This window comes from Pagrus pagrus, assembly GCF_965226575.1.
Source record: "Pagrus pagrus genome assembly, chromosome: 19".
In the NCBI taxonomy this organism is placed as follows: domain Eukaryota; kingdom Metazoa; phylum Chordata; class Actinopteri; order Spariformes; family Sparidae; genus Pagrus; species Pagrus pagrus.
In genome coordinates this window covers 11,173,148-11,200,619 of record NC_140203.1, presented here as the reverse complement: position 1 = coordinate 11,200,619, position 27,472 = coordinate 11,173,148, and the positions used below count along the sequence as shown (strand labels likewise).

The 27,472-nt window shown below is 40.2% G+C and overlaps 1 protein-coding gene across 3 annotated transcripts in view; it reads right to left on the bottom strand.

The window, feature by feature from the left end:
• The window catches only part of astn2 (astrotactin 2), a 306,993-nt gene that overhangs the window by 100,836 nt on the left and 178,685 nt on the right, over positions 1-27,472 (bottom strand). For all 3 annotated transcript variants that reach the window (XM_084384096.1, XM_084384097.1, XM_084384098.1), the window contains 2 exons: positions 23,953-24,090; positions 10,527-10,677 (listed from right to left, as the gene is read on the bottom strand). In XM_084384096.1, the coding sequence (XP_084240222.1) occupies positions 10,527-10,677; positions 23,953-24,090 (289 nt within the window). The remainder of the gene's footprint in view (positions 1-10,526; positions 10,678-23,952; positions 24,091-27,472) is intronic.

Here is a 27,472-nt window from a genome sequence, read left to right as displayed (position 1 = left end):
TGTCAAAGGAGGGGTGAAAGGTCAAGGGGCCTATCTGATGTACAGCTGGTTAGTTGATAAATTGATTACTGCCATATATTTTGTTACCATATTAATTTTTCGGGCAAAAATGTCAAACATTTGTTTCATTTAGAACAGCATGATTTTCAATCCACCACCAGCACTGACTCAACTAACAGTAATCAACTTGTTCTTTTCTACTAATTATGAGATTTCTTTCTCATAATTAGCCTTCTCCTAATGGCAGGATCACGATACCATATTAAGATCACTATCTCATGAGATTGAACGAATGCAGTTTTCACACAAAGGATCCAAATGAATCCAGAAATGAGTTTACGTCAGCTCTCTCTGGGACGTAGACGTTTTTCAAGCCCCACAAAACAAATTGAGCGATAGCCTTTTTGATCTCTCTTTTGGAGAAACTGCTGCCAAACACTGAAAAAGGATAAATGTGCAATCAGCGCTGTGCATTGTTCACACGTGCGGTCTGGACAGAGTCCCATATGTTCAACATTCAATGGGAAGCTGTCTAGTATCAGATCCATTTACTGTATCTCATGAATGTAACGCTTACTTCCTCACCAGAATGAGATTGGGGCCATTCATCACGCTGTGGCGGAGCTGTGGGAATAGGTGTCTGTAATTCAGAATTGTCATTCAGCAGTCCACGGTTGAATTAAAGGACTTAAGGTTAGCCATTAGCGCTGCCCACCAGCTACTTGCTCTTTCTGCTCGGACAACTCTCCAGAGACAAAAGAGCCGGGAAGGGGTTGAATTTGCATTTCAGATAAACGCTTTCAGTCAGTTCCTCTGCAGTGACTCTGCGAGTGAGCCATATAGCCTAACACTTCGAGAAACACAGGGCAACTTTATTGACTGCAGTGTTGCTGTTATAATTACAGCTTGGCAGCTGATCACTAATTACAAATACCTTCAGAAACACAAGACAAATGAGTTATAACATATAATTGAATATATTAAATATTTAAAAAGAAGTGAGAAAACGAGCACATTCTCTGTGCCTGCAAATGTGCAAGTCCATTCAAATATAATGAATACCTTGAACTGTTACATTAAATATGATGGATTGGCTGTTTACATGTTATCATTTCTCTCTTTCACACCTGCGTGTCTGCTGTATCTCTAAGTTTAGGCATATGACAGCAGCATAAAACTCCGATGGCTGACTGTGTATTCTCAGGGGCCAATTACAAATGAGAATTTTATGACACCATTAAGTGCCAGAGAGATTGTATTTCACTCCTCTATGTACTTGAGTGATTAAAAATACCACGTAAGCAGGTTTAAAGAAATCAAAGACAAATGAAAAAAAACCTAAGTATGCATGATAACTGCACATACATCCCCCTACACATTATACATGTATACTGCCCCTGCGAATTAAAGCTCACCCGCTCTGAATGACTGCTATTCATTTTCCTAATTGGCCATTAGTGTCCTCACTTTAATCAGGAACTGAGCATAATCTATTGAGAACTCTGCCTCTTAATGATCTTGTCAAAATTAGGATGCCAGATGTTCGCACATCACACATTTCAGAGGGAAAAAAAAGAGATGGTGAGAAAAGTGTCAACAGTCAGTGATCAAGGATTTATACACAGTCCCAGAGAGACCTTTGGAATTAACAGCAGCAAAGAGTAGAGAGACGCGTTTCAGTGGAAAAATATATGGAAAAAACATCTCGTCTCATACAGCGTACCAAAAAAGTATTTGAAACAGCACGGCTCTTAATCACCCTGACAGGTGCGGGGAGGAAAAAAAATCAAATACTCTAAAAGCATATTTGACAGCCTAATCTGGTTTGGAGGTGGCAGAGATGCATGCCCTGCAGCTCCACTGCCGCTCAGATGGGTTGAATTAGGCACAACAGTTTTATTGCTGCAAGAGCAAAAAAACATGCGAGGGTGCAATCCAGTCCCCGGTGAGAAATACCAAGTCTCCACCCAGCTGTTTGTTCCTCATATTCATGCGAATTCATACTTCATCTTCGCAGTCATCTCTTCGCTGTGGGGAACGGTGTCGCCCAAACGCAAAAAATAGACGCTATTTAAGATTGATTCAGTTTGTCAGTTTTGATCGTGATCCTCTTATTTTTTGTGCAGATGGTTCATGCAAACATACAGAATGCTGCATATGGATGGATAGAAACATTGCGCCTTGTTCCATGTCACACCGGCTCCAGTTTCTAACAGGATGATTCCATCTTGAGTGTTCATCTTCTCATCTCGACACAGTGAGAATCAAATCTGCATTTATGTGCTCAGCAAATCCATTCAAGTCCATTTAACGCTACAGTAACGGCCATGTTGTCTCCATTTCTCCTCCACCTTCTATATTGGTGACAATACAATAGATGACTGTAAGTGTGAAGCATAGCTTTGCCCAGAGACTCCACAAGACTCTGCTGCCAGAGGCATTTAAGAGCTGCTGTTATTTTCCTTTTCTCTGATGATGAAGGCCATGAGCGCCGTTTATTTATGTCAGGAAAGAAAACATAGCACATAACACTTTTACTGGACAAATGCTTAGTTTTAGTAGCGTTGTCTGTAACGCCGGAGCAGAGAAGGTGAACCCAAATGCAACACACTCAGAAGGCAGGCAGGTGGAGAAGAATGAAAGGTGAGCTTCAAACACAAAGCTGGAGTTCAGACCAGAATCCAAAACAAGAAGCAGGCAGGGGCAAATCACAGGACTAAAGAAGTGCAAAAATACTAAATCTAAATCAAGTACAAACCCAAGAAGCACTGGGTAGACAGGCAGGAACACGAGGAACACAGGACTGATGTTGGGAAACAGAACACATAAACTGAGAGACAGGGACTTAAACACACAGGGAGTGATAACTAAGTTAACACAGGTGAGGAGGGAACATGGCGGGAAAACAGACAAAGAGAGGAGGGAATTATTGGACCAAAGACACAGGAGGATAATCAGGGACAAGTGAAACTAATCAGGACAATCACAAGGGAGGGAAAACAACACAACACGACACATGAGGATAAAATAAAACAGGAAACAATAACTAAACCAAAAACCCAAACCATGACATTGTCAAAATTAACATATTGAGTCATATATATACAGTTTATATATGTAGAGAGAGAGAGAGGTTATTACAAAAATAGCAACGATATACGACAGTTTACTGTAACAGGTGAGCAATAAATATTTTCTGCTCCTCTTCATATCTCAGTCTTGCCACAAAGAAAAAAAACAGATACCATCTATCCACCTATGTTTATTAAATTACAAGAAGGGAAAGGAAATTGAAAAGCTAATCTTTCGCTGGGTATCTAACCTGTTAGTTGGAAATGATTTAATAATCTTTCTTAATCCGTTCTATGTTTGCTCGGGTTTGGACCGGTGCCATGTTGAATTAACTAAAATGGTTCAAATTCAAAAACTTATCTTGTCAAATAACATTTGAAATATTGAACCCAGTATGACTGCGAGTGTTCTGTTTAACTAGTAGATTCTGATGCATTTATGCACAGCATTTATGGTATAAAACCAAAGCACTGCTGCAGATGTCAGCTTACTGCTTCAGTGATAGTGCATATTAGACTAGATAAAGTGAACGTATAAAAATGATGTGTCTGAGTTTTACTATTATGCTGCACACACTTGCTAATATTTCCCCCTAAAGGCCCTACTGAACTGTATTCCATTGTGCACAGCTCTTAACTTCCACCCCTGGCTTCAGCAGTGTTATTGGGATCTCTGCGGTACACTAAATGACACACTTGATCCGGCATTTAACCAACAGTGCCACACTGTAAGGATGAAAGAATTATTAGAATTTGCTTTAAACCATGCAGCATTGAAATTCAATGGTAATGAGGTAAACTGAGCTGTGCTGCGCAGCAGAGCAAAGGGAGTCATAATGCTCAGTTCTTAGGAACACACCACTGTGGGGACATCCAGTGGATTGTGGGTAGAGGGATTAGGGGATGTGGGTTTGCACAAAACTTTTGTTTGGGTGGAGTTTTCATTTTTTCCTCCCTGCTGACTCTTTATGCAAACCAGAGGCAACCAAGCAGAAATCTGGCTCCACACTGACAACTCATCATTTAATTCCTGACTTTTGGAGTGTGTCACACATTTTAATAAACTCTTGAATTTTGAGAGAGTGTGCAAGCGCCTTAAAATGAGATTGGAGACAACAGTATCTGTCTTCGCTAAACGGTTATAAACTACCGGAGTTTGACGGGCCAAATTTAAACTTTCGGATTGGTGGCCAACGTTAAAACATACATCTCTGCCAATGCTGCGTTCAAGCAACTTTACCAGAGATGTCCCGAAAGGAACATCAACTGATGAACGATATTCCAGTAATATCCCACCATCTGCTCAGCCTCTGAGTACTTCCATTAGGAAGACGGATACTGGAGCAGGATACAACAACATGCCATAAAGACAAACATTACACCATTCCCTAACAGCACAAAAACAACAGTGTGCTACAGTTGTCAAACTTAAGCTTTAAAAAACTGCGAGCTACCAGAAAAACCCATGTTTACAGAGTTTTGAACTTCACCAAGCAGCCCCAGGAGAATTTGCCGAGTGCATCAGTAATACCCCCTTCTCACACAAACACAGTGGATGACACGGCACATTGACCACAGGTTCAACGAGAAATTTGACCATTCATTCCGCACCGCTGGGTGAATGCTAGAGTGTTGCTGTTCAGACAACCCACATCTGCCCGATGCACTTCTCCACACTTCTCTGCTGTCGTGTTGCAACATAGTTAAAAGTGGCCTCTGAATTTCTGTTCTGGCAATTTACATTCAACACGACAGACAGGGACCTTGTGTGACTTCAGAGAGTTTTTCGTGGTCATATGAAGAAGAGAGATTCATGGAAGAAAGATATACTGTACAAACTATGGTAAATTACTTGCAAGTTTTTTTCTGCTTGAGCTTGAGATACAAAAATGGAAAGCAAAGGAGCCTCCTGATAAGATGCATATCGTGTTCCCAGCATTTTGATCTTTATAGTATTTATAGTATCTCTTCTGCTTTATGTAACAGTACGGCTCTACTTGTCTCATTGCCTCTGTCCTCTGACCATGTCTAGGCTTGCCATTAAAATACGTCAGGGCACAGAACTCGAATTTTTAATTTAGTGGTACGGCATGTTTTAAAATGCTAATCACGAATGGAAGAGTAACAACAAAATGAAATCAGTTACTCCACTTTGAGACATTTAACATAATTATCTGACATTCTCAGTGAGACTTCCTGATGAAAGTAACAAGATACCCGACTCCGCAATAACTTTTTATTTAAGTGTTATATGGTATTCTGTCCATAACAGTAAGCATTTAAAAAGTATTAAAAAAGTAGTTACAACATTATTTAGTAATTGTCATTTTGTGTGATTTGCCAATAGAGTTTTCCCTAACTGTATAAAACAGTATCATCTGCATACAAAATGTAAATTACATGTATTGATGGATGTGCAGATTTTATTAATATACAATGTTAAATAATAAGGGGACCTAAGATGAAACCATGAGGAATGCCCTTAGTCACTGGATTAAACTCAGATGTAACATCACCCACTTTTAGGCACTGTTGTCTGCTTGAGAGCTAATTGCTAAACCACCAAGTGTTTGAGTACATGCTCATTTGCGCTGTCACTGGATGAAGATGACAACGCGTTTTATTTCCAACTGTTTCAACCCTCCATTTTGTCGCATTAGAGTCAGACACAAAAACTACCCCATGTGCAGTGCTAGTTCCTAGACCGGTTCAATAATTTTGCCCAGAATGCGAAATAGCAAAAAAAATAAGTCTTGAGCTGGAGCTCTACCCTCTCTCCCTCTCCAGATATTGCATGTCCCTGTTGTCCCCAATATGTAGAGTGGTAACATAAGTTGATAATCATTGACATAATAATCATGTCGTCATGTAATTGACATTTTAGTCCATCATAAGACTACATTTAAAGTTTTCGAACTTTTGGATGAGGGGAAAAAAAAAACACAAGGGAGATGTCACTCATGATCTGCCACACCTACAGTCTTGAGAAATGGTCTAAACAGCTAAATGAGCTGTTTTTTGAAGTAGCTTTATTTATTTTCACACAGTTTTACTGTTTTACAGTTTTATCTAGCGCATTGCGACTGTAATGTATAACATGAGCAACTGGTGTTTGATGAGCCCAGCGGTGAAAAAGGAAGGCGACGGCACAAAAACATTACCTGTCTAAAACTGCTAACCTGCACTTACAACAGCTGTTGTTATAAGCTGAGGTTAGCGAGCGCAAGAATAAACCACCTGTCATCCTCTGTGGCTCAGCAGCAGCAGAAAGGGAACAAAGGCAAAAAAATTGAATAAGCAATGTATCCAAAACTTCAGCACCGACTCTGACTGGAATTTATTTCTTTGCAAAATGCATTTCAACTGTCTTAAGAGCAGAAGACAGCCTTGAGAGACTGACTCTGATAATGGATTTTAAGCCTGCCATGTGGCATGTCGCCGCTCCATGTTAGCACCCACTCTGACAAGGGTGGTTAAAATAACACCAACCCAAAAGAGTCAAAAGAGAAAAATAATACAACTGTCTGTGATCCTCGGAGTTAATCTTTGAAGACTAGGAGGCTTTGTCAGTCTCTTTGTTGTCGTATTAATCAGCTGCACACGGAGGCGTAAGACTGTTCTGGATCATTTTCGCTAATATTTTATAAAACACTCATACTTTCTGAAAATAGGAGTTGAACATGAGTGTGTGCGTTCTCTTACATTTCTTTTCTTATGGTGCTAATTTAGCGGGGTTTTTTGATATGGTTCTTCCTGCCACGATGGTCAGCTGTTGGCTGAAGAAAAGACACTGTATTTGTGTGTTTGCCCCTGGGGGCTTGATGTGGGAAAGAATTTGACATACAATCCAAACCTTATTAGCACAGACTCATTCATATTTTATACATGCTCTCTCCACTGTCTACTACTGTTCACCTTTGGGTTTAATAAGGATACATCTCAGTATAGGTTTAACATGGGAAGCTGCCTGTTCAAGTTTAGTCTCGAGCCTCGTATAGGTTGCAAATTCAAACACGGAAATACATGAAACATGGTTGGAATTGTAAAATTGCTTATTGTTATCAGCTATTCTAATACAACAATGCCCCACGTGAAAGCTTTTTGCTTAAATATATGCAAATATACTGAAAATAAAAAATGTCTAATTAGCCACAATTCTTAAATGATAGCATAAAAAGTGGAAGCACGAACTGAATAAAATTTAATTAAATATCCCAGCATTTATACATCTTAATGTTGTATTTATTAGAAAGTTAAATTCTGTCCCTAATGTTATTCTTTATTTGGAGAATGAATTCCTGCTTTGCAGCCGTTAAATGTCACAAAACAGACAGAAAGAGGCATGAGATGCATAAAATACGAGGATTCAGTGGAGGCCATGTTAAATTGTGCAATGCAGGAGAGAGTGACACAGTGCACCATCGTCGTTATGCATATTTTTTAACAAAATCATCCATATTGCTCGTGCTTGGATGGCACAGCAGAAGAACGAGTGCAGAGACCTAGGGTTGTTATAGGGTGTAGTCATATCATCAGCAACAAAATGATGAAAACATACTGTCAACACGTTTAGGGCAAAATGCAATTAGCACTATATGTAAACTAAAAAACACATCTTAGACATAAAAAACAGCCACGAGCTACTAAATATGTCAAGGGTGGAAATTGTCTTGGTTCTGATGAATGATGGGGAATATGACTCAGGTTTATTAATATGGAGCCATCGTCATGGTAACACAGCAGGAGGTAAATCGCGGGGGATGAGTTGCAGAGGGCAAAATAAACTTTATCTATTTATAAAAACTGAGATTAAAAGGCGTCTTGGTGAAAATGTAACAAGCACTACATAGGGGCCCTATAAAGTCAATCACTGGAGGTGTCAATTGTCACTCGACAACAGTGTCAGAAATGTTATTCATCAGTTGTGAACAGATGGATTTATGATAAGGGTCTACAGAAACGTAAGACCAGATTCACTCAGAGGGTTTTCAGGAATATAGCAAATAGAGATTTCTGTTAAGAGTGGAATAAATCCTTTCTTTGCTTCCAGGCAGATAAGGAGAAAGAAAGAAAACAAGAAAACTGCCGTGTCAGTGTTTGTCTTTGGACGACACAAACAGCGAAAAGACCAGTCGATTTATAGCCCCGTCCGAGCTCTTAATGACTCGCCAAACCGTCCTCCAGCAATTGAGATGCCTCATCAATTTAATTACTTTACAACCCAGGCCCGCCCCATGCTGTCAAAAGCCTGGCACTGGAAGCCTCCAGTAACCCTGTACTTGTAAATATGCCAGGAGAAAACCGCTTTTGCACTGAAGTTTACATCTAAATATGATTCACAGAGGGATGTAAATAAGTGTGTTAAATATATAATTTGTTATACATTTTCTACACATAATAGTGGCATCCAGATGAGTAAAACAAGTGTATTCCAAATGCTATCAGTAGCACAACTAGTCGTTGTCACTGGACTTGTGATATCCCAAGTTGTGAATCTTTTTCTAAAGGCAAGTCCTGTTAATTCTAAGTGCTGTATCAATCAAGGCAATTGGACGTGGTTTAGGACATTACTTATCGCCTACCTACAATGCAGTACTAAGTTCCCTCCCCAGACAGCTTAACAACCATTCACACCTGGGCTCACCTAGGCCTAGCAACCCACATGAAGGCCGATTAAGTCAACAACCCACAAGTGCCCCTAACGACTGAAACACCGAGCTCACACGTGTCTTTAACGACTCTGTAAGTACACTCCCACACAGAGTATAAACGCCTGCAGCTCCTCTCCAGATAGTTGGAACTGAATAAGCCTCTTGGATGAGAGGTGGAACACCTTCAAGAAACTGAAACACATCCAGTTGCCTACGATACGGCACTTAGAATTATCAATTTGCGATAAGGCTATCCATTCACATACAAGCCAATGAAAACCCTGACATACGGACACAAAACACAAAACACTGCTGCAGGCGCAGATTTGGAGAGGTGATCATGACCACTGAACAGAACAGTATTGAATTCGGGAGACATTTAGACTGAAGATTTGGCGGAACAGAAACCGCTTTGATTGAATACCTGCTATTGATAATGCATAAAATATAAACAGTTAAAAAGTAACTAATACTCTGAGTGTATAGTGTTTGAGAAGAATACTGTGTAGTTTTACTTGGATATGCAATATGTAACCATTTTAGTTCAAAACATTCAAATATTAACACACATTATCAACAGAATGTAAAGAAATAATAACTATGTATTGCGTTGAACACATATCTACTGAAGTTAGCATCCTAACCAGCTAGCCCCGAGCCTGAAAACCTCTTTCTCCCAGTGGTCCAAAGCTCTTGTGCGAGCAGAATAGACAACAACCCTCCCCTTGTAGTCTGGCTAGTTGCATGGCTAACTGAGCTAACAAGCTAACAGTAGCTACAGCCATGGATTGATGAAAAGTTAACAGCATGTATTGCACCTTTAGGCATTATTTTAATACCCATAGTTTTACTTGTAATTGAGTAATATTGCGGTAATGTAACTGTACTTGTTCTTGAGTAGAGATTTCTAGCACTCTTTCCACCACTGCAAATAACTGTAAGTCTGTGTACAGTGAATACAGAGGTACTACACAGCACTTCAAACTACAACGGGGTGAGTCATCCCTCTAACTATAGGCACCACAGTATGCAGGGCATACAGTAACATAAAAGTAAAGTCAGTCTGACGTTTACAGCACATAAAATAATATAGATTGCTTGGAAATATCACACAAGCCATGATGGCAAACAGTGGCATTATCTTTGGGAAGAAACATTAAAAAGAGGTGATTATGTAAATGAAGGAACTTAACAACATATATCAGGTTTCACTTCAGTACTCAATCAGTCTTTTAGCTGCAAAGTCCTGCAAGCGCAGCTAATTGATATTTTATTTCTTGTTTATTTCATTAACAGTTTTGAAGCAATAATTGTTTGTCACTCTTGTTGTTTTCCAACGTGCCCGAAACCAAATAGGAAATTTAAGGCTCAAAGTTGTGGTTAAAATACATGGAACATGACAAGCTCAAATGCTAGCATGCCCAGACAGCTTATATCTGTAGCTCTTGTGTGTTTTGCCAGACTAACGGCTTGAATCCAGCATTAAGAGTAGTCTGCTGCCCCTCTGAAAACGGTTGTCAACACCCTCTGAGCTCTGATAGCTAGTTAGCTACAGTTCAGCGACAGTTCAGCTGACAGCCTGGATGAAACGTGTACTGCCTTTTTTTCAGGAGGTCTATCACTGGCAAGCACATCTCTCACACATACACACATTCACACAGCCCCTTACTCCCAACAAAAATGTATTTACTGTAAACTTTATTAATGATGCATCTAAACCAACCGATCATTAAATGGCATGTAAATATTTTACCCAAGACTTTTATTAGGACCGATGAATGTATGGCAGGTGGTTCACACTTACCATGCAGCCGGAGGAGTCTAACTGTCTGTCAGAAACACACTTGAAGTTCTTCTTGCAGCCACCGTTATCTTTGGAGCAGTCACGGACGGGCCCAAAAGATGCCAGTAGGTCCTCAACTGTCTCAAAATAAGTGGACATCATGGCCTCTTCCCTGGTATGGAAGAAAAAAGTGTTACAAAGAAGAAAATACAGAGCCTTTGCATGTGTTTTCACAGTGCAAATAGAGACATTATACCAGTACAAGTAATGAAAAGTAAAAAATAAAGCTTGAGCAGCTGAACAAAATCCCCCGCCACCTGGAAAGCCACCTTGCTGCTTCTACTGCAATTAAGAAGCTATTCAAACGCGCACATTATGTTACAAAATTGCAGTGGTTTGGTGGCTTTTACCCTACCACCTGCAATTAATGACGATGATGTTTTTTGCTTCATAAAAGGGTATAACAGTCAGCTTAGTGCCTAAAATATTCATAAAATGTAAATTCAGCACATGAACGCTCACAATAACAGACCTTTAATTGAATATTTTTGTTTCCTGATATGGTAGGTTTCCTTTGTGATCTTTAGCGTCATTTTGTGACTGACAGTGCAAAGGCAAAAGCGAATAAATCTGATACAACAGTAGTTTAAAATGGCTCTACCTCTAGGGCTTACGTTGTGCTGTAGCGTTATAAATTATTATTTTAAAAGTTCCAGTGGAGTGTCGCGTGCAGAGGTTAATTCTGGTTCATGGTGAGTCATGGGGCTAACTGGCTCATTAGCATTGATTGGACATGTTTGTCACAGTGTGTTGATTGAGTGCTGAGGGAATCGGTATTCTCCATCCATACACTCTCAGGACTGATCCAAGGCTGAGGCCATCCAAGCATGCCCAAGGTGGCAGAAGAGCAAAAAACAAAGAAAAATGCATGAATACACACTCAAAGACAAAACATGCAGTTATTTGTTATTATATTTGACTTGGACGGTACATATAGGCATTGTTACATTTAAATAAGATGTGTGTCTGTATAAAGTGCTTCTTCGGGTCTTCAGTCTTTGGTTAGGATTTTAAGGCGTGAAACGCATACAACAGATGCTTACAAGGTAAAGTGGGGTTAAGCATCTTGCTCAAGGATACTTCGACGTGCAGCTGGGGGATCCAGGGAATCGAAGGAGTCGAACGAGTGACCTTCTGATTACTGGATGACCTGCTCTGCCTCCTGAGCTACGACTGCCTCCCCATGATAATTTTCATTCATGAAACTATGTAATTAGATCTGCATAAAAATAAAACTTTATCCAAATCATATTTTTTGTTAATCTATACAGAAATTACATCTTTTTTCGTGAAGCTCTGTCACAACACTCCCTCGTCCCACCCCACCACAACATCTACCTGACCACAATGCAGTAACTTAATTATATGCATATTTTCTATAGGTTATATTATCTGTGACATGCGATGCTGCTACGATATAAAATGCTGCCGAACAAAGTTTCAGTAGGCTTCATCCTTTGGGGACCATGAATGTCTATCCTAGATTTCATGACAAACTGCTATGGCAATAGCGTGGAGTGAGATATTAGTCTACACCAAAATGGCGGACGGACCAACAAATGACTGTCAAAGACATTGACAGACAACCAGTCCCTATGAACAAACGAGGAATCTATCATTTCAAATCTTCATGCTTTCCTCTGAGAAATGTCAGCTTGACCATTGCTGTATGGCTCAGCTGCTGTGCTCACTTCAGCATGCTCAGTCATGCCCATACACTGAGCTCTGCATGCCCGCTGTCAGAGAGAACGAAGGGGTAAGCAACCCCTGTGTTTTTCTTTCCAAAGAAACAAAAGCACTGTCTCTTGCAATGGGACCACAGGGATTCTAGTGTGTTGTGAGGGTGACTTGACTCTACAAACAGCAACAAGATCTCGAATGATGGCAAGACAGACGCCCTGCTGAGCAAGGAGGATTTTGGAGTACAGTCACTGTCATTGTTTGTGTGTGTCTTTGTTTATGTGTACTAAGGTGCTTACGCGACAATGTCATTTCAAAGAAGAAAGTGAAAATAGCACCACTGAACTAATTATATACATATTTGATGAAAGTGCCAAAGTAACCTCTCTTCAAAGGGGTTATAAACTTTTTTTTATACATTTTCTTCAGTGGGGAATATGGCAAAGGGAATTTGTATTGACTGAGTATTCACTGTTTAAAAAAAAAATATGAAAAGAATTGTTTATTGTGACCTTGTCAATGGCTTCAGGCAAAGATGCAAGGCAAAGCATTAAAATTAATCAAAGAGGCAGGAATGCTCCTTGCACAATATTGACAAAAATCCCTTCGAAATTCAAACTTATTAATATAAGCAGGGTGGATTGTGCAGACACCCTCTACTTACCTTTTAAATTACAAAATAGTATTTTTTTCCCCTTCTTCATAGCTTCTGCCCACATGTGATCAGCATTTGGAATGCTGTGCGACACCTCACGTTGTTTTTTATCAAGGGATGCTTCATTTTAAATATTTGGTTTTCATGGTAGATTTATGGCACATCTGCCCATAATTGGCACGTCTTCCTTGTGTGAGTGGTGAAGTATTACCTTTCACTGACAGCACATTGGAACTGTTCCCTTTGCAAACCTTTCCCTGACACATTGCTGTGCTGGTAGAAAATCACTCACTGTCACTAATTCTGAATATAAAAAAACTGTCCATCGAAAGACCACAGAAAGTAACACATCAGTCCAAAATGTTGATATTCTTCCATTTTAATGAGGGATTCAGATGTTCGTATTTTTTTAGTTTGTTTTTTAGTGTCATCTTGTTAAGTTTATTTGTGGTTTGCAATTAATGGCCAACTCATTAACTATGCCTCCATCTGATTTGAGCATTCATTAAAAGGCGCAATATGTACGATTTAGCCAGCTGTCTACTTCATATTCCAAACAAATAGGGGGCAGCATTTTACCAGAGTCACCACTAACTGCTGCTAGCTGTAGCTCCTGTTTGCTAGTCCGCTCAGTTAGCCATGCAGCTAGCGGTCCGGACTGGGAGCTCGGAGCACAGGGGACGTGTTGGTGTTTACACCACTAGCACAGGAGTTTGGTACAGAGCGTTCTGTTGATCATTTTATTTGTAAATGTTTTTTTTTTTTTTTTTTTACGACAAATCTTACATATTGCACCTTTAAAATGTGGATATGAATGACATCAACTTAACAGAATGGTTTGAGTCCGTTGAGCAGAAGATGGAGCATGAATCAACAATATTTTAATCACCTTAGACAACAAACTCTTTGTTTAAACAACACTATTGGACTAAAACATTTTAAGATAATTAAAATGTCACCTTCTGTTTGCAGTGAAGAAATGTTTTATGGTCCCAGATAGAAACTGTTGATTATGTGATTATGGCAGACCCATTATGCATTAGTAGTATTGATGTCACCCAGTAATTCCCAGTACTCAAGATCGATGCACTAATGCACCCCTGCAAACACACCCTTCTTTTATCTGGCTATATATTACAGTTTATTGTTTTGCCGGCCACATAAGCAGCTGGGATGTAGTTGAGCATTTTGGAAGATGTATGCCTTTCTTGGGGCAAAATAAACAGTATTTGTACACAGGGTGGGAAATTAACCTTTTGATCAGGCAGCTGCAGTCGCTGGAGGATATTTCAAACTCATGTATTAAACTGTATTTATTCAGCTTTGTTTCTGTTAGTATTTCTAGGATAGCCGTGTGATATGTGAACTGAACTCTCTAAATATAGAACATAAAAATTCCCCCAGAACTGCTACAAAGTTCACATTTGTTTGTTCTTCCATATTTACTTAAAATGTTGAGTTAAAATGAGTTTTCCAGGCAAGAGGTGGCAGAGAAGTCTAGTAATGTCAAGATCCTTTTCTGGAGCAACTCTGCCCACCTCTACTCTGTGAATAAGAGGGCTCCCACACAAGCTGACAAACGAGGTCATCCTGGGTCGACCACAAGATCTGGTCTCCAATTACAGACACACCGAAGGGTCTTTCTTAATATGGTAGATTCCTGAACCACCACGAGTTGTCTCAATGTAGAGGAGAAGGAGCCTGAAACCAAGATATTTTTTGATTTATCCTATATTGCAGAGTGAGGCCAGCCACTTTGTGGAAGACCCAATGTAGCCTTACCCTAACCCTAACCCTGCCTACATTCTCAGTCTGATTCTTTTGGTCACGAACCAATGGTTTTGAAGAAAGCCTTAATGGAAAATCAAGATCTTTGCCTCATGACTCCACTCTCTTTTCACAATTGTGCTCTGATACGACGCTTGTGGTAAGCCCCAAGAAATTTGAAGTCTGCTACTTGAGACTACTGATCTGTCCTCGTGGGCGCTTCAGGCACATGGCCAATGACCCTTATACTTGGGGATATCGATGTGTCACTTTGTCACACTCAGCTGCTCTCTCTAATGCACATCAGAGATCACTGACCAGTGGAACCAGCAAAGCAAGCATCATCTGAATACAGAGAGAATTCTGCACCATCACTGAACTGGACGGTCTCAAGGGCTCAGATGAACCTCGATGAATATCAAAAAAACAGCAGAGAGGACAGAGTGCACTCTTGTCAGAGTCTGATGCCACAATGTGCTTGACTTAATGACAGAAAGGGAAACACATCTCCCTATTGTATTTGAACTGAATGGCTCACAACAAAGACTCACTGGATACTATTAATGCACACCCCAAATGAAACTTCGAGGAACACCGGCCTTTTCCCCACCAAACAAGTCATAGAACCAAGAAAAGCAAATTACAGACTACCTGATTATCTGTTTTTCAGCAAACAAGCTACTAAACTGTTCAAGAGCCAAGGACACTGCAGGTCAAAAGGTAGAGATCAGTACGACACCTATTGGGTAAAGGCTAGGGGCGGAAAGGATTAAGTCATCGTGGACTTCGGCAATGAAACATTGCCCTCAGAACACTGAATGTAATAATTTTTTGGGGAAGGTGCCTGATTTGGTGTGTGGAGGTGAGAGGTACCAACAAAATACAGTTGGGCTCACCTCTATGCACAGCTTTGGCTCTTGAACCAAACTCCTTGATAGATGGTGGACTCTCTCCTACTCAGGCATTGTCCATGGTGAGACGTGCCAGGCGGTTGTGGGACTACTGACAAATCACCGGCTGGCTGCTGCACAGCTGGACTTTCTCCCGGTGGATGAGAGGGTCACCATCATGTGGCTGCGTAATGCAGAGAGAAAAACTATTACTGTTGTTTGCGCATTTGCGCTTGTTTTTTTGTTGCTCGGCAACAATGGCTGGTAAGCTGTCACTCACAGCTGCCCAGGTCACAGAAAAATCCCACAGCTACACAAACTCTGCGCCTGAATTTGAGCCATGGGAGCTCAACACAAGGTGACAGAAGCTGAATTGCACGTTTATTTAAAAAAGTGTGCAGATTTATTCTGAGTGTTGATGAAGGATAAATGTATATTAGAAGTGGGACAAGCTTTACGCTTTTTGCACCAAATCCATTCTGCAATTTCTGACTCATGCTTGACTTTGGGACAGCTTGATGAAATAGTTAATATGGATCTAGAGTGTCATGAAGCGATGCGTCACATAAAATGAGGACACTCTTGCTGACTAAGCCCATTATCTACTTGGACCGATTTGTCACTATACTGTCTAAAATCTTGTGAGGACAAGCGCCATAACAATTGTGTTTAATACAGGTCTGCCCGAAAACTGACCCCTGTCCACTACACCCAATACACTCACTGGAGGGCATTCAGGGGAGGATAACAAACAGCTATGGTGCATTCTGGACGCTCCACCGGGAGAAAGCCTCAGTCGCTATGAATACTAAATGTTGCCTGATTGTATAACTGTTGTTACTGCATATGTATTGTTAAAATGCAAATATATAGCATTCCTTACACAATCAACATGTACTATACAGTAGTATAGTAGATGGTTTTAATTAGTAGACGTAATAAAAGGCAATGATGATTCCTTTAACTTGACCTGATTAGATTTTAAGGTAGTGTAAGGAAAGTGTAGCTATCGGTTTATTCATCTCATAGCAAGACATTCCTTACATGTTTATGATGATTGCTTCATTATCCAGGAGGCGCGCTCCTGGTCAGAGGTAGTGGATAATACCTGCAGTTGAAGGACTCTATTGCCCACTTTTCTTCAGAGCTGTCAGGTCGCAATTAAGACTTATATTGATTGTAAAAACTCCTTTTTGTTTCTTTGTTTTTGGACTTCAAGCCTGCTCGCTATGGTTCAGTCACTGCCTCTTGGTTGTGCCCTTGGTGAGCACTGTCACAAAGGGATATTGCAATGTTGTTTTTATTGTACCAAAACCAAAAAAAAAAAAAAAAAAAAACCTAAAAAAACAAAACAAAGGAAAAATTGCTGTCTCTCACATTCTCTCGGGCTCCCTTGTCTTATTTTTCTTCTCTTTATTTGGCAACTCAATTTTTTTGAATTAGACAGACAACACATGGCATTCTGTGCATCAGTTCTTCCTGGCAGGCACTCAAAGCATTGACAAATGACTCCTTAATTCAGAGGAAAACAGAGGGTGGGGAAGGTGAGGCAGACAAAAATAATGGGTTGCCTCAGCTGTGAGGTGCATGCTAACTGGCTCTCCTTCTGGGTAGAGGGAATAGTGAGTTGAAGATGAAAAAACAATCAATTCCAAGATGGCCATTGCAAGACAGTCCAGAAGGAGGAGAACTGGGAAAACAAATGCAGAAGAAACCTCTCAGTAAAACCATTGGCCATTTTCTCAAAATGTTGCAACATATTAAATCATGGCAGAGAGTGCGGAAAGTATTCAGCAATGTTGGCCTGGCACTGTTTCATTAACAGGAAGCTGAAAACGGATCCATATAGGTGTATAAAAGAGTAAAGCACACCATAAATCGGTCTACAAAGATACTTAAACTGCACTTTATTCCATTAGAATTCGTAAATCATTTGTTACCAAATCTTCATCAGACTCCTAATAGTGTTTCTTCCCCAAATCCTTAGCTAATCAAAATCATCTCTTTTGGCACTGGGACTCCGTTGCTTGACCCAGAAGCACATTGGTAGCATCTAAACACTGACTAATGTACTTGTTATTAATCTCCCTCCCTGCCTCTTGCTTTTCCAGATGATGAATGACCAGGCGACGCAGCCCAAAGTTAGAGCGCTGCTCCAGCATGATTACAGAGCCCGTTATTGGTCTGCCCCTGCACTTGATTAATGCTCTTGTTCCAGCTTCCCACAAATATGCTGACTCTCATCAAGCACTTTCGTCATTGAATAGAGCGCATTTTCTTTAAGCTTGCGGTGATCACTGAGGAAAACTCTGGTGAGTGAAAAAAGCAGGTAAACCTTAGTGATAAAATATAGATTGATACATCAACTCGTGTTTAAGAGCAGAGTTGTAAAACATTTTTGATGGAGCTTTGGGGTAAAGGTAAGGGGGTTTAAATACTGATTTTTCGTTTTCCTAGTGTCAACTTCCTGAAGTTGCATTGGGTTATTGGTAATGGCACATTTGGATGGTTCACTTTATCACAGTGAGTGAGGTCATTAATCACCAGTGTGGGGTGTCAGCCGCTGCAGTGTTATTAACAGTCCCTTATTGACAAAAAAAGCTAGCCTTTGAACACAGTTGAGAGTGCTTGAATCCATAGGCGGAAATCATGACCCCACTCCCTTCCAGGGGAAACAGCCTATATTATTGAAAACATATAATTTTTTGATTATATGATAACCGGATTGGAAGTTGTGCTGATTACAACACAAAACAATATGTTTTTAATGATTGTTTTTTAAAGACTGGTTCCCCCCTTCATATGCCTCACATTAGTTTGGTCCACTGCAAATCAATTTGCACCTCAAACACACATTAGCGCTCACGCTAACATGCTGGGACAACCCTGATGTTATTTACCTTCCATTGTCCAGTGTAGTTTTATAGTATGCCTAGTTATCACCGTCTCCTCTTATACAATTAGTATTACAATACTTTTGGTGGAACCTTTGGTGTCCACTTCAGAAACTGCTCTTGACCATTTTTATTCTTTATTGTCACTCCCCCAACAGTGAAGTGAAATATCCACCCTTGCTTGAATTATTGTATATATATATATATATATATATATATATATATATATATATATACACACACACACACACAATAATAGATGAGATGAAATTGGAAAGTTCAACAAAGCTAAATTTCTCCACTCTCCCAATTGTACACAGAAACACACCAGTGCAACATAAACGTAATCTCATGTATATTAATAATGGCTTGGAGGTACTGCATATACAGTGGCTCCTTGTTTCTCACCACTACCAAGATAACAAAAAAACCTCAGCCTGAATTCAAATACTCACACATTTATTGATCAGTTACCCTGATCGAGCACTGAACACAGCATAACAGTACAACATATTCTAAATATTTTATGCTTTGCGGTCGGCACAGGGTCCTGATGTTAAATGAAAACTTTACCAAGAGCTTGGATGTTTACTTTGAACAAAGTGTTCTGTCAAGGCTAGTCTTTACAGGAGGTTAAATTCACAAAACATGAGGTCATTTGTGCGAACACTTGACTTTATGACCTTGAAATAACCACCCAAAGAAAGAGACAAAAATGAAATTGGTTAATGAATGAAGTGTGATTTCAAATGTGGTATGTACAGAATGTAGTGAATGACTCAATTCTCAAATAATCCCTTTCATACAAGCCATAATAAACCAAGCTAGGGCAAAAGCAGAGGCTCTGATCGGTTTCATCCCTTTAATGTTTCCTGTATTTTAATAGGCCTTACTGTATGGCAAGGACCTTCACAGGCATGAATCTTCCTCCACAGTGTCTGGCTATTCAGCTAAAGTAATTTAAGTGTAAATATAATGGAAACAAAGGAAATCTTTGCGCTATCCTGACCACTTTACATAGTTTGTGCTTCTAATAATGGCTGAATTTTAATTAGTCTTTGAAAGGTAAATTGTTCAACAAGCTACTTCTTGGTAACCTTTAAGTCAAGCAGGTTAATGCTGTATGTCAGGAGGGCATTACCAAGAGGGTGCGCAGTCAGATCGAAATCGGGCAGACACTTTACTCTATTTGTCACGTCTTACCCTTCAGTAGGCTCTGCACACTCACACCAGCGGAGCTGGGCGTTGAAAATTGCATGCACTGGTTAAGCCAATCAGGATAGACGCAGCAAATGTTCCTGTATTTCAAATGTTGCATCTTAAACAATGAATTATTTGCTTTCTGAGAATGAAAGAGTAAGCGGAAAAATACATGACTGCCTGTGGTCAAGGTTGGACTTGACTCAGCTTATCTTTTTGTTCCCCAACACGCGTCTCACATCAGTCTTGTAGCACTGCCCTGTGCCAAGCGCCACCTGCACCTCAACCCCTTTCTAAGTTTAGTTTGTATTTAAGCCTGTTCCCTAATTCTTATTTGGTTCGTCTCCTCTGTTTCCCCACAACGGTCCCATGTCTCCTCATATTCCTGGTGTTCCTGGTGCTCCTAGTGTTCCCTGTGATGCCGTGTTCCTCGTGTTCCTGCCTTTGTATTTCTCCTTAGTTTGTGGATTTGCTCCTGCCTGTTTTTGTTAGTTTTGTTGCCTTTAAGATTTTTGGTTTCTGTTTGTCTGCATTTGGGTCCAGTTTTTGTCAAACTTGACAGTAGATATATAAATTCCCAATTTAAATCCGACAGGCGAATGAAACTAAACTGACCAGCAAGACTAGATTCAACTACTGGAAAATCTGAAATGTGTTATGTGTGATTTTGGTGAAATGTTGTAGGCTATTTAAAAAAAAGAACAAATATGGGGCCTTTTTTTCTGACAGTATACCACTTGCTTGAAAATGGAAAAAAACCCAACATATTTTAGCTTCTAAAACAAGCTTATTTAAAAGGCGCACTGAAAAAGACTAATCAACGTGATGCTGGGTCATGTCGATATCGAGAGATAAAACATTTGGAGTTAAAAGCGGAGCTTAGTTAAACCGACACTTACCTTGACACTTACTTATCTTTTTCATGTAGAATACATTTGCCAACAGGCAGAAGTGAAATGAGGATGCATCCTTTTCAATGCCACAGCTGCAGCGCATCCCACCACTTCACCGCATCGACATGTCTATCATGACTGCCTGAATACATCACCGTCTGCATAAACACTTTGGGAAAGTGTATCAGCCAGAGACTCCGCAAGGTCCCACGGGACTATGTTCCACAAAAATGCTTTGGATAATGAGTTGTCTGCATTATTCATGACAATCTGACGGATCCTCCTATGTTACAGGAACTAATCATTAACCAAATGCACAACATTAACTTACTATTCCAAGTGAAGTGGGCTTTTAATCAGTCGTACAATGTGTATTTCCTCCTTCATGCTTGGTCATATTTCCTGGTGTGTTTGGGAGTGATTAATCTTTCAGTGGTTCAATAGTCAGGAAGGAAATATGCCTTTGTTTTCCAACTATTACAATGTTTCATGTTGCCATAAAGTGTCAGATGTAATATCTCACTTGAAGTTAAAAATACTGAATAAAATATTCTAAATGTGAGTCTCTAAATGGAGCTCATACAGTGTGGCAGAAGAAGTGCTTTCTAAAATATAATTCCAGGAAGTGACAACAGCGGCTCACACATCCATGACAGCACGTCCTTCCACTGACGAACAGCTTAACTTGCTTTAACCCAAATTGAGCTCCTCTGCTACGAAGTAAACAAAAGCCAAGTTCCTGCTCTCTGCTGAAAGGCTCAATTTGTACCTGCAGCTGTGATGTTACCCCTGCAAGGTCTATTCATCATGCAAAGACTGCGGCACTTGAGTGAAAGTCAAGACAAAGAGAATGTAAAAAAGAAGTAATTGCTTTGAAATAATTGCTTTACCGCCTGTGTAAGTGGAGAAACTGTAATCTTTCATGATGTCAGACAGAAAATATTCAGGATCCGATCAGATCGACATGTAGCAGATGCAAAGCTGCTGTTCTGAAACATGTCCTCATTTCTTAGCTTCCCTCACTGATAAAGCCTTTTTCAAAATAAGTGACATACCTTGGCTAATTAATGGAGAGGGATGCACAAATCCCATTTACGTTCGCATTAGCAGATGCTAACACAATTGCCTTGGGAGTTCTTTTTGAGCTTGAGGCAATTTTCATAAAGTAAAAAGTTAGAATTTTTGCAGTGGCGGAGAAACGGCAATTTGCAACAACAACTTATATGATACACATTAGACACTGACTACTGTGATTTAGGCTGATTGAATTTCAAATTAGTTTATTTAAGTTTTGGTATCAAAAACACCCAAGAGTGCTGGGAGCAGAGACAATTCTGACAAATATACCGGTTAGGTAAAGTGAGCATGTTCCACATTTGTGTTTTAATACATTTTCAGAGCAGCCTTTGACATGCGGGGACAGTGAGACATCTTGTACAGGGTTACAAAGGGTATTTAGGCACAGTTATCATGTTAATAGCTATGCCATTAACATCTCCTTTGCTGTGAGGTGCTCGGTGCTGAATCTTGCTCTGCTCCAATATACAAGAGGTTCTTGTCAAGGTACCTTGTCATGGGCAATGAAACTACCTCGGCTACAGTATGTTTACCGGGTCTCCAATCAGTAGGGCTCAGCTGCACGTCACAGTCATGCCAACATTTCCCCTTAGCTGTCTTAACCGTGAGCTGTCTGAAAGGGGGCATCTCAGAGTCCTGACCAAGTTTTTGGGCACGCTCACTCGGCTGTTTCTGTGTGCGCGTTCTCAAATAGTCTGTGGTGTGAAGGTAGCAATGTGTCACTGTCAGAGATTACAAAGAACAGGGAAATTGATCAAAGAGAACAGAGACTTCTTGAGTGAATAATACTGGCCGGTGCAAAAGACCAAAGAAATTTTTTGGCTCAACAAATCATCGTATTATTGAGAATCAGACAGCACTTCCTTTGTGTGCTAGAGCGATCATGTATTTTGTGAATCGTTTCAGAGGCATTACAAATGCTCTTTTCGTATCACTCTGAGGAATCTGCAGATACGTGCATTTTATTTTCTTCCTTTCACTGTTATGTCCCGGTGTTAGGGGGACTTAGGAATGCGATTCCTTGTCATTCGGAAAAATATTTGATTATCATTTGCTCGCGGTAATTGGTGACAAATTCATGAAATTTTTGTCCCATTAAAAATGTATGCATTTTAGTGTGCTGACATTTCTCAGAAGGACCCCGACTGTTTCCCCATGTGCTTGTTTGCACTACTGATGTGGCTGGCTGTACCCCAGTGTGTACTGCACAGCCACTACATACAGAGCATCAGTAAAGATTTTTCTCCAATCAGTACTTTATTAAAGATTGCATCACTACATCAGTTTTACAGTCACACGTGTGCATAATGTTCTACCATGATTGCTGATGGTTACTGTTGAAAGATGGAGTCAACAACAACGTGTTTCAGAACATGTTTTTTGTGCAGCGATGGAAGACGATTTGCTTTACAAATGAAATGTCGCTTCCCAGGCTGGTATCAGTTGGATTCCATAGATGGGTGATTGTTTTAATCTTCAGCTGATGCATGACGTGCCTGACGTGTTTTGTGATGTTCAGCAGCACTGATGCATGCCAGTGCCTACTGGCTGGCTGGATGAGGAAAAAACACACGTCTTGTGTTGCCAATATTTTGTTATTGCACTGTGGGATTGCCAAATCCATAACCTTGTTGACACTACTTTCCAGTGAGGATTTGTTTGTTAGATCACTATTTGCATAACCAAAAGTTTTGTAATGCTTTTCCTGCCACTTTAGTCCTCTAAATCTTTGAAAACCTTCTGTGGATTTAATTAGCTGATTCAATGATTAATGGGTATTTGCCTTTTATTTAATTTGAGCCTTGTACTGTTTATTATTTAAAGCAAAGTAAGCAAATTGCTTTTTTATGTTTGTGAGGGCCTTTTGAGTCACTTAAACTCAAACTTTCCATGCATGTACAAACAATACACTAACGCTAACCTGTTTACTGTTAAATAAACCAAATAACGGTTGCCAGCATTATTATACAGATGAAGCAGTACGAAGGCAGCCATGACACAACAAATTATGAAGTAGCACTGTGAAATTTTTTTAATGCCTGTTATGTAGTCATATGGGAATGTCATATGTAATGAATGTCGGTGCAAAAGTCAGAATATAGGATCAATGCTAACGCTGGTGTCACTGAAACAGCTAACAAATGAAGTAAAGACGTAAATTCTTTTGACTTGTACACTCCATGAAACGAGGGATTGTTGCTCAAGCTGCACAGCCGGGTTTTAGAATTCCACAAAAACTGATTCAAGTGTATCTGTCGAGACCGTCCCAAATAAAAAATGCATGTCCGGAAGTGGAGTAAGTGGTGGAGCTCGGAGCTGAGTCAGACTGACCTGACCTCCCCTGGATCTTCGGTAACCAACACATCCGTCTTACAGCTGGCGATGGGGTTGATTGACAGCTCCACCGGTGGCACCACAAAGCTCTTGCTGACTGGCAGCCACAGCCCTTGGCCCAGACTGTAGAATGATCTGTGTTGGCACAATCATAAGACATAAACGTCAATCAAACTGCTTTCACATCATTTAACGTTTTTGTTATTACACACATCAGTATGTACATACAGCAGATGAGCATGGGTTGGTACTGTACTGCAGAAAATAAGCAAAATGAAATGTGTAGGCTTAAAAGCGTCAGCACATGGGCGGTGAGGTCCCGACAGAGAGAGAGCTAAATTCTTTCACTGCTGGTATATTGCATAAATTAATCCAACGATGCTGATATATATAATGGGCACTATGATCGTTCAGGTACAGTTTTCATTCCTTGCATTTAATGAGAAAGTCCAGATAAGGCAATGTGATATTGATTCAGGGAAAGTCTGATGAGAAAGTCTACCTAATGTGTGATATTCAAGATTGAAATCGATATACAAATATGTTCCTGAGTTCACTTTAAAGTGAGCATTGCACGATCCTAAAGGGTTTTTATTAAAGGAGAAGTTCACCCAAAAATGAGAAATTGAATCATTATCTACTTACCCTCAAGTTGATGGAAGGTCAGGTGAAGATTCGTGGTCCTCAAAGCATGTCTGGAGCTTCACAAGAAAACAAGCATTGCGGCAACAACTAAAGTAGGTGGGGACTTGTTTTAAAAATGTGGTCCATAAAGAGTCCATACAGCTCCTTTGGAAAAAAAGTCTTCGGAAGCTTAGAGTTGCCAGTTTGATTTGAAAATAAGTTATTTACACCCTTTTTAAAGCAAAGTCTTCACTAAGCTACGAGTGTTAGCGTGCACCCCCTCTGTAGTGGGTGCTCGAGCTTGACTGTGCATCAAGGGTGTAAATAATGTATTTTCAAATCAATCTGGCATCTTGAAGCTTGCAGAGATTACCATAAACTGTCTTATTTCGGTTGTTTTTTAACGTTTCAAAACAAATCCCCCTCTACTTTAGTTGTTAGGAGAATGATGCAATGCTGTTCTGCTGTGAAGCTCCACTAATATCTCGTGGACTAAGGAACTTCACCTGACTTTCTATCGGCATGAGGTTAGATAAATAATGACTGAACTCATTCTTTAATATCTTGAGCATGCTGCAACAAAAGCAGAACTTCATTCGTTAGGAAAATAAACTCAAAGCCAATACTCTTTCATACTATTAGCTATGAAAACCAGATCTAAACAACACTTGAGGAAAGTTGATTAGCCTTCAAGTAAATGATTGCCGGCTTGTGATGTCAATCCTGCATGGCGACTTATTTAATTGGTATTCACATGTGGTGCATTCATAGCACAGTTGGAAGTAGAATTGGACTTGGGGAAATAATTAGTAGCTGTGGTGGCCTGGCTTTTTTTATTACCGATTCGAAGAAACAATTCCCCTTCACTTCAAATGTAATGTGCTGTGTTGACTGTTGTTCAAGATGGTGAAGAAAATAATTTGGTCTGGCGAGAGACGCTTCTCCCGAGCAAAGATCAAAATTCTCAGGAGGAATCCACGCAGCGGGCCTCGACTTGTCGCTTGGGAATAACAACACCTGGCAAAGCCTCGCAAACGGCACAGAAAGTGGCTGTGCTTTGCATCGTGTGCTTTTAAAGTTTCTGAGCAGGAGGGCCACAAGACGACAAATTCCTAGAAACCTGCTATTCGAGCGTGCGTGGCTTTGATTGTCTAAATCTCGGCTTTAAATTGAATCAAACTCTCTCCTTAGACTCCCACATAAAACACATCAAAAAGCGCATTTTATTCACCTTTGCAACATATCGTTTGTATTTTATTCACTGTTTGATATTGCTGACATCCGACTTGATTACTGAAACGGCGTGTTTTTTGAGCTGTCATACCTCGGCATTAAAAACGCTGCTGCCAGTATTTTAATTAGCGTCAGTGAATCAGAATGCATTGCACTCACTCTGACCTCTCCCCACTATCTGACGACGCAAACGAAATTTGACTTTAACGTGTTTATTATTAGCATTTAAAGCGTTTCGTTTAATCCGTTGCATTTTCATCTGACTATTCTCTATGCAACCCTCATGCCTTCAGATCACAAGTTGCTCATTTTCTCATTTGTCTACAGCGTGAAGACTAAAGCGAGAGGCAGCACTGGTTTCCCACAAAGCTCCCCAACTGTGAAACCAATCCCTGTTACCATTAAGCTCCTCCTTTCACTGCCACGGGACTCACTCTAGTCTTTTCTCCAACCACCCCCCCAACACGCACACACACATAGCGCTGATACAGAAACCCTTCCAAAGGGAACCCAGTGAGTGTTTCCACTTGGTTGCTGCACCTTTGCTCACTTTGTCTGCTATCTGTATGAGTGTGTACATGGCTGAAAGTGTTTGTGCTCTGCAGCCTTGTGCGTGTGTGTGTGTGCTTATGCAGTTGTCATTTCATCTTTCAAACTCAGAACCGACACAGTGCTTCAACCAAGCAGTAGATTCGGTTGCTGCCTCGTGCGTGTGTGTGTGTGTGTGTGCTGGTGGTGGACAGCTGAAAAATGGAATGTGTACTTGTGCAGACAAAAAAAAAAAGAAATTGTGGACCTCATCTCTTAGAGTGGACTCACGCTGAGAAGCTAACTGCAAGGTCAGTGTTAAGAGGAGTGACTGTGACAAAGAACTCTTCGTACCTACATTCTGGATGGGAAGTGAACTCGAAGGCTATCCTTTAACTCACTTAAAACCACAGTATGTAATTTATGCCACTAAAGGCGTCTCAATCAAAATCATGAAAACAAAAGACGTGGTTTGATGACGTTGTGAAGTGGGCGTGGGGCCGTGGAAGTTGGAAATGACTTCAATAAAGTTTCCGAGCTGTCTGGGTTTGGACATTGCTGGAAAAGTTTGGGATAATGCAAGTAACAAAGGTTGAGTTGTTTTTAGACATTTTTTGGGGAGGACATTTTAATCAGGAGAGAAAGACTTGTTTTTATGCCTAAACAAACTAGGTTTGGCAGACCCTGCCACCTTTCTAGCTTCAAACAGTGTTCTGGGGACCTTATTTTCCTCTGAGAACTGCTTGTTTATTCAGTTATGGAGAAAATATATTTTTTTTATTATTGTTAGAGTTTTTATTACCTCATTAATATTGTAAATGTTAAAATTCTGCGTTTGAATTTCTTCTTCTTCTAAATGTAATGGGGTTCTTCTTTGCTACACCCTTCCACCATATTTCATGAAAATCTAGCCAGTAGTTTTTCCATAATCCTGCTGACCAACAGACAAACAAACCAACAAACGAACCAGATGACATGAAAAATAAGAGGGCATCATCAAAGCTTTTCAGCATCACAGCCGGGCCATACCTGACGCGTCCTTTGAGCCTCGCGCGATCTTTGAAAAATGTCAGACACAATGACCCCATCAAGAATGAAGTGTACGAAAAATGGCAGTAAAAGCATTTGGAAG